Source organism: Leuciscus leuciscus (assembly GCF_965113295.1).
Source record: "Leuciscus leuciscus genome assembly, chromosome: 5".
NCBI lineage: Eukaryota > Metazoa > Chordata > Actinopteri > Cypriniformes > Leuciscidae > Leuciscus > Leuciscus leuciscus.
The window spans coordinates 17083723-17097192 of record NC_138729.1 but is presented as its reverse complement, the minus strand read 5'-3'; the positions used below and the strand labels follow the sequence as shown (position 1 = coordinate 17097192).

Genomic DNA, 13470 nt, shown 5'->3' with positions numbered 1-13470 from the left:
TCATTTAATTACTTTCTTCAATGCTACTGTTAAATACACCCACTGTAGCTGAAAACGTAAAGCACTGTTTAGCCTATTTCATTTGTATATTAAGTTGTGTATGTGTAATGTGTATCTTTGATCTTAATATTTAATAACAAAGAAAATAATGACAAATATATTTATCTTCGCCCCTGTCTGCCATTTTTTTATTTTGTTATTTTGTTACCTAAGGCTTTGTTTTTAAAATATGGACATTAGATTGGCTGTAATGCTAAGTCACAAAATAGTAACATAAACCAACATAAAAAGAATCGTGATAAAATCGTTAATCGTGATTTTCCTGAAAAAAATCGTGATATGATATTTTTGCCATATCGCCCACCCCTACCTTGCAGTTTAAAAACAAGTGATATTAAACCATTTATGTGCAATAAGTAGTGAAAGAGGACTAATTTCAGAAAATGCGTACACTATCTAAGAGACTGTTTCTGAGCGCACACAGCTGAAATGCGCCCACATAAAGCGTCTCGGTTCCCTGAGAGGAGGAAACGAGACACTGCAGCAGTAGCTAACGCTATGGGGAAACACATTTTCTGAGGTCATTTTTTACAGGTCGTGATTGTTACTGTCTATATTCATTAGTATATATCCAGTTTGGGACGTTTATTCATTCTATAATTTATTCATTCTCAGCCAGCTAAGATGCATCTCCACAGAAGTGGATGTGCCCATATGCACGTTTCATATGGATTACATAATCAGTAGGGGTGTAACGATACACGTTTTCGTATTGAACCATTCGGTATGCATTGCAAACCAAACAATTCGTTGGACCATTTTCAGTGAAGTAACACTAACTGTAACCATGGAAGTTTGCCAGGAATAGTAAAATGCTTTCAAGAACGTCACACATCTTTTTCTAGCACTTAACTGTAGGCAATGTTATTTTTAGTGTGATGACCAAAACATTATGTTCATCCTTCAAAGATTACCCCCATTTATAAAACTAAAAGTTTCAAGATTTAGGAAAACTCACACTTATTTAAAAATAGAAAAGACATTCAATTACCATTGTAACCAGTAGGTGGCTGCCATTTCCACTCCCAAATATACTTTTTTTTATTCGTTTTGCTTTTGAATTATTATTTCAACATTATGAATAAAAATTCCTAAATTTACTGCTTTTGTGCCTAAAATTTTCAAAAGTCTGGACTCTGGAGCCCTGTACATGACAATAGGCTACACCAGTGGGAATACTTCAGACATGTCAACTCATTTACGCTCACATCGCCCCAGTGTGTCAATAACTGGAACTAGACGAAAACAAGGAGAAACACAAGCTACAAACTATCCCCGCAGCATTTAGTGGACACACTCATCTTTATGAAAATAAATAAATCAATTGCAATTTGTATAAAAACAAAAATTATTTTCTCTATTTGTTTATAACTACTACAATATTACATTTCATTTTCTGCTAAGAAGACACCCCAGGGGATGGGTCAAGTATAGCTCCATCATTGTTCAAAGTAAAAAAAAGAACATACTTGAAATTTAAAAATTTTCCTGCGATCTTTCTTTTTGCTGTATCGAAAACTTAGCGAACCGTGACACCACTGTCGTATCGTATCAAACCGAACCGTGAATTTTGTGAACTGTTACACCCCTAATAATCAGATAATATTTGTTTTCGATTTTAATTGTTTTGTTTAAAAGTAGACATTTCAAGCTTTCTGCAGATATATTTTTGTATGTGAGGCAAGTGTACACTAAGTTTCAGTTTATTTCCGTGATCTTCACAGAGGCCGAGACTGCAGAAAGCGCATCCTGTTTGTTTTCTTTATTTTACAAAAATGTTGTTTGTCATCATAAATTTAGACCCATTACAGTTTCAATGCACTACATGATGCATTACTCTTTTCTGTATGACCAAAAATGACGGAGTATTTTAAGTTCTTTCCAATGTTAACAGGAAAAAATGCAAGTGATCGCACGGGCACCTCCATGTCATGCAGTAAGCACGCTAATAGGCTACTTTGGCTTCCACACTCCACACAAACACTTGGATATGTGCCTAATAATAGCACACACATATCTAGGTTAACGTTAGAGCCAGCAGCCATGTAAAGTGACTGTTATTTAAACTGCTGTTTACACGTTACACCTGCGCTTTACTAGAATCACCCTCGGTGCTTTGATTCTGGAACTAGGCATGGTCTTATAGTGTTGATATTTAAAGATTGCCAGGTTGTCAGTGCCATTAACTAAGATGAATAAATGCTGTAGAAGTATTGAACATTGTTATTTATGTTAATTTTAGTGCTGTCTACGTATTAACGCAAGAGATACATTTTTCCCAGTTTAACGCGTTAAAAATATTTAACGCAATTAATGAAGCATCTGTTTTTTTCTATCATCCTTTGGCTAGCGTTACATTTTATGATCAAGCTCTTATTCATGCAATTCGATTATTTATTGATTGACAGCACTAGTTAGTTTCAAATTAACTACAAATTTATAATTACATTTATAAAACGTAAGTTTAGTTAATGCACTATAGTAACTAACTTCAATGAACAACTGTTTTTACAAATACTAATAAACCCTGTAAAAAATATTTCATATTGTTAGGTCATGAAAGCTAACGCATTAACTAATGTTAACAAATAGTAGCTTATTGTTAAGTATTATAAAATTTACATGACATATTTCTCTAGGCTCTAGCTAAACACAAACAGAGACACTTTACCTGTAATGTTTTAATATATATTAACATTTATATATTTCATTTAAAAGTTCAATACATTTTCATGAAGCAGTCAATACTGTTAATTTTTGTAATAAATTTCAGCACTATTTTCCTTTGAGTGTTATGTTGTGATTCAGAATTAAAAAACTTTTTTTTTCCAACTATCGGTTAATTAATCGGTTATCAGTTAGTGCTGCCCAACTTAAGTTATCGGTAAAATTCAATTTCAGTCGACCTCTATACTTGAAGCACTAGAATTCGCATGCCAATGGCGCAGAGTTTACATTGCACGTTTTTCAAAGTCGTCAGATCACTGTTCTTTTCACACTGCACGACAATCTGGGGTAGCATTCAGTTGCTGTTGAATGCACATACACTTAGTAGAACACCCTTTTGTTGTTATGACCTGCTGCAAACGAGATGTAACCAGACACCAGCTTCTGGCAGCCTTCCTGAGGAATCTTAGCCCATTCCTCATGAGTAATGGCCTCCAGTTCAGTAATATTCTTGAGTTTGTGTGCTGGAACCGCCTTCTTCAAATCACACCAGAACTTTTCTATGGGGTTCAAGTCAGGTGACTGTGATGACCAATGTAGAATCTTCCAAGACTACTCCTACAACCAAGCCTTGGTGGAATTTGAGGTATGCTTGGGATCATTGTCCTGTTGGAAGGTCCAATGACGCCCAAGCTTCAGCTTCCTCACTGACGGCATTATGTTTTCTCCTATGATTTCCTGATATACAAAAATAATAAATAAAAAAAACATTTGCCTTCTACACACTGCAGCTTTCCAGCGCCAGAGGATGCAAAGCAGCCCCAGAGAATCACTGAGCACCACCATGCTTAACTGTAGGCAGAGATTTTATTTCAGCATATGCTTCATTCTCCTTCCTCCAGACATACCACTGATCCATAGGGCTGAAAAGTTCCAGTTTTGTTTTATCGCTCCACAGAACAGAATCCCAAAACTTCTGTGGCTTATTGCGTTTAGTATGCGCCTAACTGTGCAAGCTGAAACCTCAGTGCCTGGTGCCACCAAATATTGCAGGTCTTTTGCAGTCACTCAAGGGTTTTTATGAAACTGCCTTCTCAGAAATCTGGTTGCAGCCGTTGATAGCTTCCTTTTTCTGCCCCGTCCAGGTAGAGTAACCACTCTACTTAGAGTAAAGTAGAGTAAGCACTCTCCATGCTTAGAGTAAAGCATTCAGCAACTGAATGCTACCCTTTAATAAACTTGCAAACTATGCTTCCAACGGTGTCTCTAGGAACATTTAGTGCCTTCACTGTCTTTTCGCATCCTGTTCCTTGTTTGTGAAGGGTGATGATATCTAACTTTTTGGACCACTCTTTTGACTTAGCCATATTTCTAACATGCAGTCAAACGTAACACAACAAACCTAGCCAGTTCAGATATTTCATGTGTTCTAGCTCAAGCACACCTGATGCAACCAGCAATGAAGCCCTTGATTAGTTGCATCAGGTGTGCTTGAGATAACACCTGTTATGCAGATTTGTGCTGTTGTGAGGGATTCTATTCAGGGGGTTGAATAATTTTGAGACTACAGAAGTCATTAAAAGTTGCATTTTCAGTTGAATTTGGGCTTGGCAGACGTTGACTTGCATTATGTGAATCACCAAGGACCAGTTTCAGCTTAAAATCTTCTTTACTGTTCTACTGAAGAAAAAGTTGCATACATCTCGAATGGCCTGATGGGGAGTAGAACAGCAAATTAAAATTTTTGGTCAGACTATCCCTTTAATTCTCTTTGCTCCTGGATTAAACGTAGGGCTGGGCGATAAAACGATAACGATAATTATCGCGATATAATTTTTATCAAGAGTTCGATAAATGTTCGATAATGTTTATGCGCCAAAAGCTGAACGAAACTCATTTGAACCGCGCGCCACACGGACCATTTATCCGCTCGGCTCAAAGTCCAAACGGCAGCGCAGCGCAAGCTCACTAGGGTAGATGCGTTTACTCTGATCGCTCTCGTCACGAGATCCAGTGAGAAGCGCTTGAATTCAGCAAAGAACACAAAGTTCTCCGTGATTTAAACCAGTTTAAAGGCAGATGAAACAACACTGACAAACAGGAGAAACACTGTGCGCAACGATACAGTCAGAAGGCTTTTCCGTCTACAAATTCCCATCATTTACCATGGATTTACTGTAACATTAGCCTAGTAATATTAACTGCACCATGAAATGTGGGATATAACGTTACATATTGAATTGTATTATATTGTTAATGTAGACGATGTATTAAAGGACTGATGGAATATAATTACAGTAGGCTATAATGTATTTAGGCTACTGTTTTTCATACAAATACCATAGTTACATTTTGCCATGATAGTGAGGTTATCATGTTCTAAATGCATGATACTGGATGACCAATGGTTAAGTTTAATAATACAACTCAAACAGTCAGAATATTACATTTTACCAAATAAAAATTAGCACATGCAGAAACTAAGAAATTAATTGTCCAATAAAGATATTTATTTTGTTAAGGAAAAAGACACATTTTTTAATGTTCTACCTCAGATTTGTGAAATGTTCACCAGTTTGGCAAGTGTTTGTCCTGATATGTTCTGACAATAAAGAGTAGTTTAAAACCACAATTAACAGTTTCTACAACTTTCACTTAGGAGCAAAAATCTGCCTTTAAACCTGAAAGAAATAAAGATTTGACTTTTATTGTGATAATTATCGATATCGACTGATATAAAAAAAATTATCGTGATATTTTTTTTGGGCCATATCGCCCAGCCCTATTAAACGTTGTCAAAAGTTACCAACTAATCTGAATAGACCTCCACACCTGACCGATGAAAATGCTACAGGAAATCTTATTGGCTGTAAGCACCAGAAAGTCTTTCAACAATCAAAGGTGGATCTTTAATTTCTTTACAATGTAAATGTTAGAAATGTTTCGGACTGGGGCATCTGAATGATTTGTACATATAAATAACCTAGTCTGTTTAACTGCCTCACTAGTAAAGACATTACAGGTCAGACCCCTCTGATATTCAGTGTTGCCATTTCGAATACCTCAACTGAATTGAGGTAATTAGTTTTATTTGTTCTTATTTTATTACTGACTGTTTACTTGTCTTTTTTGTAAATTCAATTCAGTTTGAAATCAAACTTCCTTGTGCTATTGCAACAAAGTTACCCTATTGTAAAGAAACAAATACACAGAGTGAGCAAATGTTTAAGTGTTTAAGCAAATCGTTTAGAAGTTAGTAATTCCAGTATCGTGCGCAATTAATGTACTTCGTCAATAAGGTAAAAGTGTGTTTTGTTGCAAGTAGCTATTTTCTACATAGATCTATGATTTGATTGAATATTTATTGGTAATTCATTAAATATAACCGGCGAGTAGTTTTTGAGAAGAGTACTTTGTACTTTTACTTAAGTACAAATTTTCAGTACTCTTTCCATCTCTGGTTGTCGCCTTGCATCGGCTGCCTCTGGGGCAAAAAACTGTGTTTAAACACACCAATAGGCGACTACCAACTAGCATGTGCGTTCTGCGACTGTGTGTAAGGAAATAACGGTCTATATTCGCAGGTATCAATAGTCTATATTTGTCATTCAAAATGGGAAAATGAAAATGGGACTGCAGATATATAAACCATAAACAAAGCAGCACTTTTCAATCATGCTGATCACTTTCTTCATTGTTGTGGCTAATACTGTTAAAAAAATATGTGTGCATTCAAATGCTCGGGTAAGATAGATAACGTAAAAATTAGAACAGCCTTCTGTCTGTACCGTCTTGACTTCTTCGCTCGCTATTCATACTATCACATGATATTGTTGGATTGAATGACATCATCTGAATTTGCCATAACTTGACTTGTACCGAATTGACACCCCTGAGTGAAACTTGCACGAGAAGTGATGCAGAAGCACTTGCATTATATGGACACACAGAGATAATTTTTACAAAAATCACCATATGCTCATCTGAAGAAAGTCACATACATCTGAGTAAATGATGAGAGAAATATCTGGGATGCAAGACTAGCATGTCTCGTAGACCAGTATTTCCCAACCCTGTTCCTTGAGGGACACAAACACTACACATTTTCAAACTCTTACTAATAACACACCTGACTCAACTCATCAGCTCATTAGTAAAGACTCCAAGACTAGAAATATATGGGTCAGATAAGGGAGTCATCCAAACTAGCAAACATTTGTAATGTATTTATGTCTGAAATGTTGCACGTATATGTAACAAGCAAAGTATTTATCATAATGTACTTTAAATAACATTACAAGTAATATCATGAAGATATCAGCTCTGCTGTTGTTCATAAATACCAGTAATGATGTTGTACAATGAGGATGTTTTCACGTCACCGGAAATAGAGTCATAAGTGTCCCAATGTGTAGTGAGCCAGCGTCCTGTACTGTTACTGTCCTTACCAGTGCCCAAATTCATGAACACGATATACTGATTCAAGAGCTCGGGAGCTGATAGGCCACTGTCATAGACTACAATCATACTGTCAGTCTAAATCCGATTATTTGTGTATTGATTGGAATCGGATCTAAATGTTTGTCTATCCACACTGTGTATTGCAGTGGTTCTTAACTGCGGTCCTGGATGTGTCTCAATCCGCTCCCTAGCTTCTGAATCAGTATATCGTGTACATGACTTCAGGCACTGGTAAGGACAGCAAGGACCCTGGCTCACTACACGGACACGGATGACTCGATTTCCGGTGACATGGTATCTTTATGGCATTATTTTAAAATATTTAAAGGGTACATAATGATAATACTTTTAATTTAATAATTTTTACATAAACATGCAACATTTCATCATCAGATGTCCATAAATGTTAGCAAGATATGTTTATGCTGAAATATAATTAAATAATATAATTTGTTTTAAAAAACATCTATTGCTTCTCATCATGTGTAGTGAGTTGGCTCACATGATTTATGTTTTGCACTTCAGAACTTCAGTTTTTCACACAACTGTAAAAAAATTCAAACCTCTCCAAGTCAAAATTTTCTAGTGACTGGCCACATCTAAATTTTTAAATTGGCCTAAGTGTAATTCTTGTTGCAATAGTCTGTTAACATTGGCTCAATGAGAAATAATACGTCAGACTAATTGAAAAATTTAGATGTAACCAGTCTCTAGAAATGTTTGACTTGGGGATGTAATTTTTTTTTTACAGTGCAGTGCATTGTGGGACTTATTAGGAAGCGGACGTTTCAGTGCACTGGATGCACCCCCGTAGACCCGCCACCACTCATCACATTTTACTCTGCGTCCCAATACAGAGGATGCATCCTTTGGAGGCTGCATTCGAAGGCCGATTGTGTGTCACAGCGGCGCGAGAAAAGCTTTCAAAGGCAATGAAGGATACAAACGGATGGATTCTTCACAGCCTAGCCCATCCCAGTATTCCTTGCGTGCCAGTGATGACAGGATTTTTTTTAGAGAAACTGCCGGATTACACTTTTAAATGTAGCTAAGGCGACAAGAACAGTCCTCCGTAGTAGAGCCCGACCGATATATCGGCGGGCCGATATTATCGGCCGATATTAGGCATTTTTCAAACTATCGGTATCGGCATTTATAATGGCCGATAAATGAATATTTAAAAAATAAAATAAAAGCGGACGAAACACCCTTCAACCATGTTATGAGTGTTGGCGCTGCATAGTTTGTCCACCAGAGGGCACAATACAAGGAAGATCGCTCGGGCTAGAGGAGTGGTTACGAACAGAGTCCAGAGTTCACCTGAAGCCCCGTTCACACTGCCAGCGACACGCAGCGACAAAGCGACATGATCCCATTCATTTCAATGGAGCGCTGGCGACTTCCGGCGACAAGAGCGACAGTGACCGTTGGCGACAGAATGTGGGCGTGTCAAGCGACACGAGACGCGCGACAAAAGTTCAGAAATGTCAACTTTATGCAAATGAGAAGCGATTTTCGCGAGCGACAACCAATAGGAAAGAAGATTTTCAGAGGAGCTCAGCTCACGTCACCGTCTCGAGTGCAGGCAAGACAGAAGAGTTCGAGGGCGATTTCACTGTTTTATATGATTTGACCACATACATGGATATAATAAAATGATGCATGGAAAATAAACTGTCGACAGTCTCAGTGAGTTTAATTCACACATTTAGTTCGAGTGTTGTAATTATGATGCAAGTTTAGCACTGCTGCAGATCATTTTACAGTTTCCCCTGCATTATGTTGACTATTAGGGACAAGAAAATTGATTATTTGTCAAATTCGAATGACGTTTTAGTAATTTATGACAGTATGAGTTAATCTGTTGATTGATCGATCGTTAATCCAGTAGGCTAAATGATTTAATCCACTGAACACTGCTGTGGTAATATAAAAACACTCTCCCAACAGCATACTGTTTCTTTTGAGCCTAAATCCTAGTCAAATTAAAATGATATAGTTGTATATATCACTTGTGATGGTATTTTGTATAGATATGGCCAGACGTGCAGTCTACCAGTCACATTAGAGCGACAGCACTATGAACGCCCACAAGCGACTTCACAGTACAGAGACTAGCGACATGCAGCGACAAAATCGCTGGCAGTGTGAACGGGGCTTGAGTCGGGAGACGGCAGCGCCGGATGATTCTGTCAGCATTAAAGACTTTTAAAATAATTTAACTCGCGTTCATGTTTGAATGCCTTGTGTTTGTGATGCAAAAGACTATGCGCGCTAACAATTACCATAGTAAACATAGTAAACGCTTGAAGATACGCATAGTGTAAAAACATAGTGAACGCTTGAAGAAATCAGACCAATCATAAAGGCTATCACAGTCATGTTTTTATTTTATCTGTCAGTAGCCTACGTCTCGTCTCTTTATACCGGACTATCATGATAAAATAAAGCAACTTTTTTTTCGGGAGCTTCCTCTTTCTCTGACTGAAAATATCTGAATGGGAGTCGAGAGAGTGCTGTTAAAGCTCCTCAGGTCGTATTTTTGGTGGCATATATTTGTAGAAATGATCATTCTTTCTAAATGTGATGTAAATATGTCCTGTAACTACCAGATAAACAGAAACAGACGCGACTGAAGAAGTAAGTGTGTCCTCTTTCTTTTGTGAAATAGACCTAACGGTAATTTATTTCTGAGTGACTAATGTGCAATTTTGACAAATTAATTCATTATGATCAATGTATCACTTTTTATTGTAAACCTGTGGTAAAACATCGATGCTTGGGTTTTAAATATTCAAGTAAACAACAAAAATGCCAGCAAACGGCCGCTTTTATCATGTTTGTTTTCAACGCTGTTTCCAGTGATTTCTGATTAGTTTTCTGATAAAACTTCCATTTGTTGGTGAAATGATGGGTTAGTGTGACGTTGTTCCAGAGAGGCGTGTTACGGGCGTGTTTTAGTGAAGCGCTGTGGAGCTTCTGGCCCGACAGTGGAAACACAGACCCGGTGCTATTAGCCCGAGGCTATTAGCCCGGCACTGCCCGTTTAAAGCCCTGGCTCGCACTGGCCCGACAGTGGAAACGCGGCTAATGAGCTCGGAAATCACAACGAACTTATTCTGCCTAAATAAAGTAATGATTACTGTATTTATAACTAGCATATCTGTAGTTCCAGTCTCTGCATTGTAAAATGTAAGTTAGGCACGCGAGGAGTGAACATTTAGACAGAGAAAAAGTATCAAACATAGCCTGTGCAAAAAAGTTAGCTTTTCTTTTACACGTGTGTGAAATCCAAGTGTGCGTTGCTGACTTCGTTTAGCCGCAGCATTAACGAGTCACATAATGTATTTAGTGCATCACTAAGTAGTAGATTTTAGAAGGCAGGCAGCAAATGATGATTGAAAATGGTTTGTTGTAGCTTGATGGAATAGATGGATAGAATTAAAAGAGTGCAGGTAAAGGGATAAGCAAGTTGACATTGTAATTATAAGGTAGCTTATAACATTGACATTTGGCAGACGCTTTTATCAAAAGCGACTTACACTGCATTTCAAGGTACACATTTACAATCTTATCAGTTCTTCACACACACACACACACACACACACACACACACACACACACACATTATTACATAATTGATTTATTACTGTCAATATTAATAATAATAGTTGACTTTTTTTTGTTCAAAGGACTTTAAGTTTCATATCTTAAGTTTGTATTTTTATACATTATATTTATCAGAACTTTAATATATTCTGTTCTGTTGTGACAATAAAACAAACAAGTTTATTTTTAAACTGCATTATCATATTATTTTAGTAAGGCTGAGGACTCTTAAATAACGACAAATAACTAATGTTAGGGAAATCTGTTCATGTTTTGTTACGCGTTTCTGGATTTTTAAAAATATATATATATCGGCCGATATATCGGAATATTGGATTTTTAAATCACCAAATATTTGTATCGGTATCGGCCTTAAAAATCCTTTATCGGTCGGGCTCTACTCCGTAGGCTAGACCATCCCATTTAACAACTCCTGGTCCAACCTTCATGGACTTTGAAGACGTGGCCTTTGAAGGATGTAGCCTTTATATATCTTCTTTATTTAACATGCCTGATTCAGATCATCAGTTCATTTGAAAAGAGCTACATGATCTGAACTAAGTGTGTCAGATAGATAAAAGAGTGATACAAAATGTGCAGAGAGGTGGGTTGACTGGGTTCAGATTCGATTTATGTGTCCCTTTATGTTATACTCTTTCCAGAATATCTGCTTTGGTTTCTATGGCAAGGACGTTGTGTTGGTAGGCATACACCAAACATTTTTTAAATGTTGTCTTATAATATGCCAATACGAAGCCGCAGCGCTGGACGTCTAATGAACCAGTGGCAGAAACGTAAGAGGCTGATATGCACGGCTTTATCCCAAGCTGCTGTCTCTGCTGGTCTCAAAATTCAAGAGGTTTGCAGACCAGGCCGATTAGCAGTGACTGGTGGACTTGTATGGTACCCAGATTTGAATAGGGTGAAATTTGAATAGGATTTCAAGCCACATAAGGAAACGGATTAGTAAAAATGTATGAGGGTTTGTTTTGTTTTTTCTTGCCTTCACACTTGCTAAATATGATCAGATTCCAAACAGATATGCACATAAATTGTAATTTGACTGTCAGTCTGAAAAAAGGCTTTGATTGAGTGTCTACAAACAAGGACGATAACCATGGAACTTTCAAAAACAAAATCAGCACCTAAATTACAGAAAAGCAGGTAAAACCAATGTGATTGAGACTCACCAATCCTTTCAAAAAACCTGTAGACCTTTTTCATCTTTGTCAATTCCCATTTCTCTTCTGGAAACATTTTTGGATGAAAGAGCTTGGTAGCATCTTTCACTCCTGTGAGAGCGATAAAATCTTCAACATTCTTTCTTAACCTTTCATTTTCTGCATGAGAGAATCTTCCATGTCTCAACATGATGCCTGCAGACACAAGAGTGAAAGGCAAAAATATATTACTTTAACATAGACAGTATTGTGGTAAAATAGTACAATAATGTGTGTGTGTGTGTGTGTTTATATACATATACATATATATATATATATATATATATATACTGTATATGTGTGTGTGTGTGTGTGTGTGTGTGTGTTTGCATGTTTGTGTATATATATATATATATATATATATATATATATATATATATATACAAACACTGATATAAATAATAATAAAAGCATCATTACAAGCATGCTTAAGATTGACAAATCAAAAATACAATTTATCATTGATATAATCAGCCTACCTTGCTTTTTGAATTCCTTGAACCTTGGCAGGTCATACACGATCATTTTATTGATTTCAGATGGGTCTCTGGATTCTATTTTAGGACAAAATTCTTTCAGTTCATTCAGGAGATTTGGATCAACTAGTGGTTCTTCCGAACGGTTTTTCTTTTTTCTGCGTTTTAAAGTACCAGTTAGTACGGCAGGTGAGTCACTTTCCTGATAGCTTATGTATGGGACTTCCTGAGGTTCTGTCGTCATGACAGACTGCTCTTCTTGTGCCATGTGATCACAGTTTATCTCGGTTACATTTGCTCGCTTTTTCTTTGCTTTAGCAGACTTCTTTTCAATTGAACCCTGCAGTTCTTGTGATCCTGCTGTGGGTGTTTTCATGTCCTTTACTTGATGCAGGCTTGTGACACCACCATCCATCACTGAAGCCTCCTCAAAGATGACAACCTCCCCTCCTTCATTCAATTTTCTTTTTTTCTTTTTACCTGTATGTGTCTGCAGACTTATATTCTCCAATTGTCCAGTGTTTGTTTTCTTGTGCTTCTTTTCATTGTGCTTCTCAGTCTGCATCTTTGAGCTTTCAGTGAGTTCATGCAAGTTCCTGTTTTTCTTTCTCTTCTTCTTCACCCTTTCCTCATTAAAGCGGCCCATTATGTTATTAGGCAAATCTGACTGCATTTCATCCATTCTTTAAAAAGCAAAAAACATGATGAGGCAGAAAACAGAATAACGTGTTTTTCAAAAATACAACTTGACTCTCTGACAGTCCTGCACGTGTGTATCGCGCGTCATCCGCGCATCCGATTTAAAATAAAATAATAATAATATCACATTAAAAGCAATATTACAGAATGAAAGTGAAAATATGTTTAGCAATATATAGGTATAAAGCAAAATTATTCGTTGCCTAGAAAACTTTTAGCGCCATGTTTTCCACGCGGACTCTTCCTCCTCTACTTCTTTATCGCAAATTACAAAGTGC

At 37.0% G+C, this 13470-nt stretch overlaps 1 protein-coding gene and 1 long non-coding RNA gene across 2 annotated transcripts in view; both read right to left on the bottom strand.

Moving 5' to 3' along the window:
• The window catches only part of LOC309498826, a 7330-nt gene extending 2223 nt beyond the window's left edge, over positions 1–5107 (bottom strand). Inside the window, exon 1 of the long non-coding RNA XR_014206052.1 lies at positions 371–5107. This is a non-coding gene — a long non-coding RNA (uncharacterized lncRNA). The remainder of the gene's footprint in view (positions 1–370) is intronic.
• The window catches only part of ttf1.6 (transcription termination factor 1, tandem duplicate 6), a 23831-nt gene extending 10361 nt beyond the window's left edge, over positions 1–13470 (bottom strand). The window contains exons 1-2 of the mRNA XM_082169744.1: positions 12497–13470; positions 11988–12173 (exon numbers count right to left, since the gene is read on the bottom strand). Of these exons, the coding sequence (XP_082025870.1) occupies positions 11988–12173; positions 12497–13175 (865 nt within the window). The 5' untranslated portion in view covers positions 13176–13470. The remainder of the gene's footprint in view (positions 1–11987; positions 12174–12496) is intronic.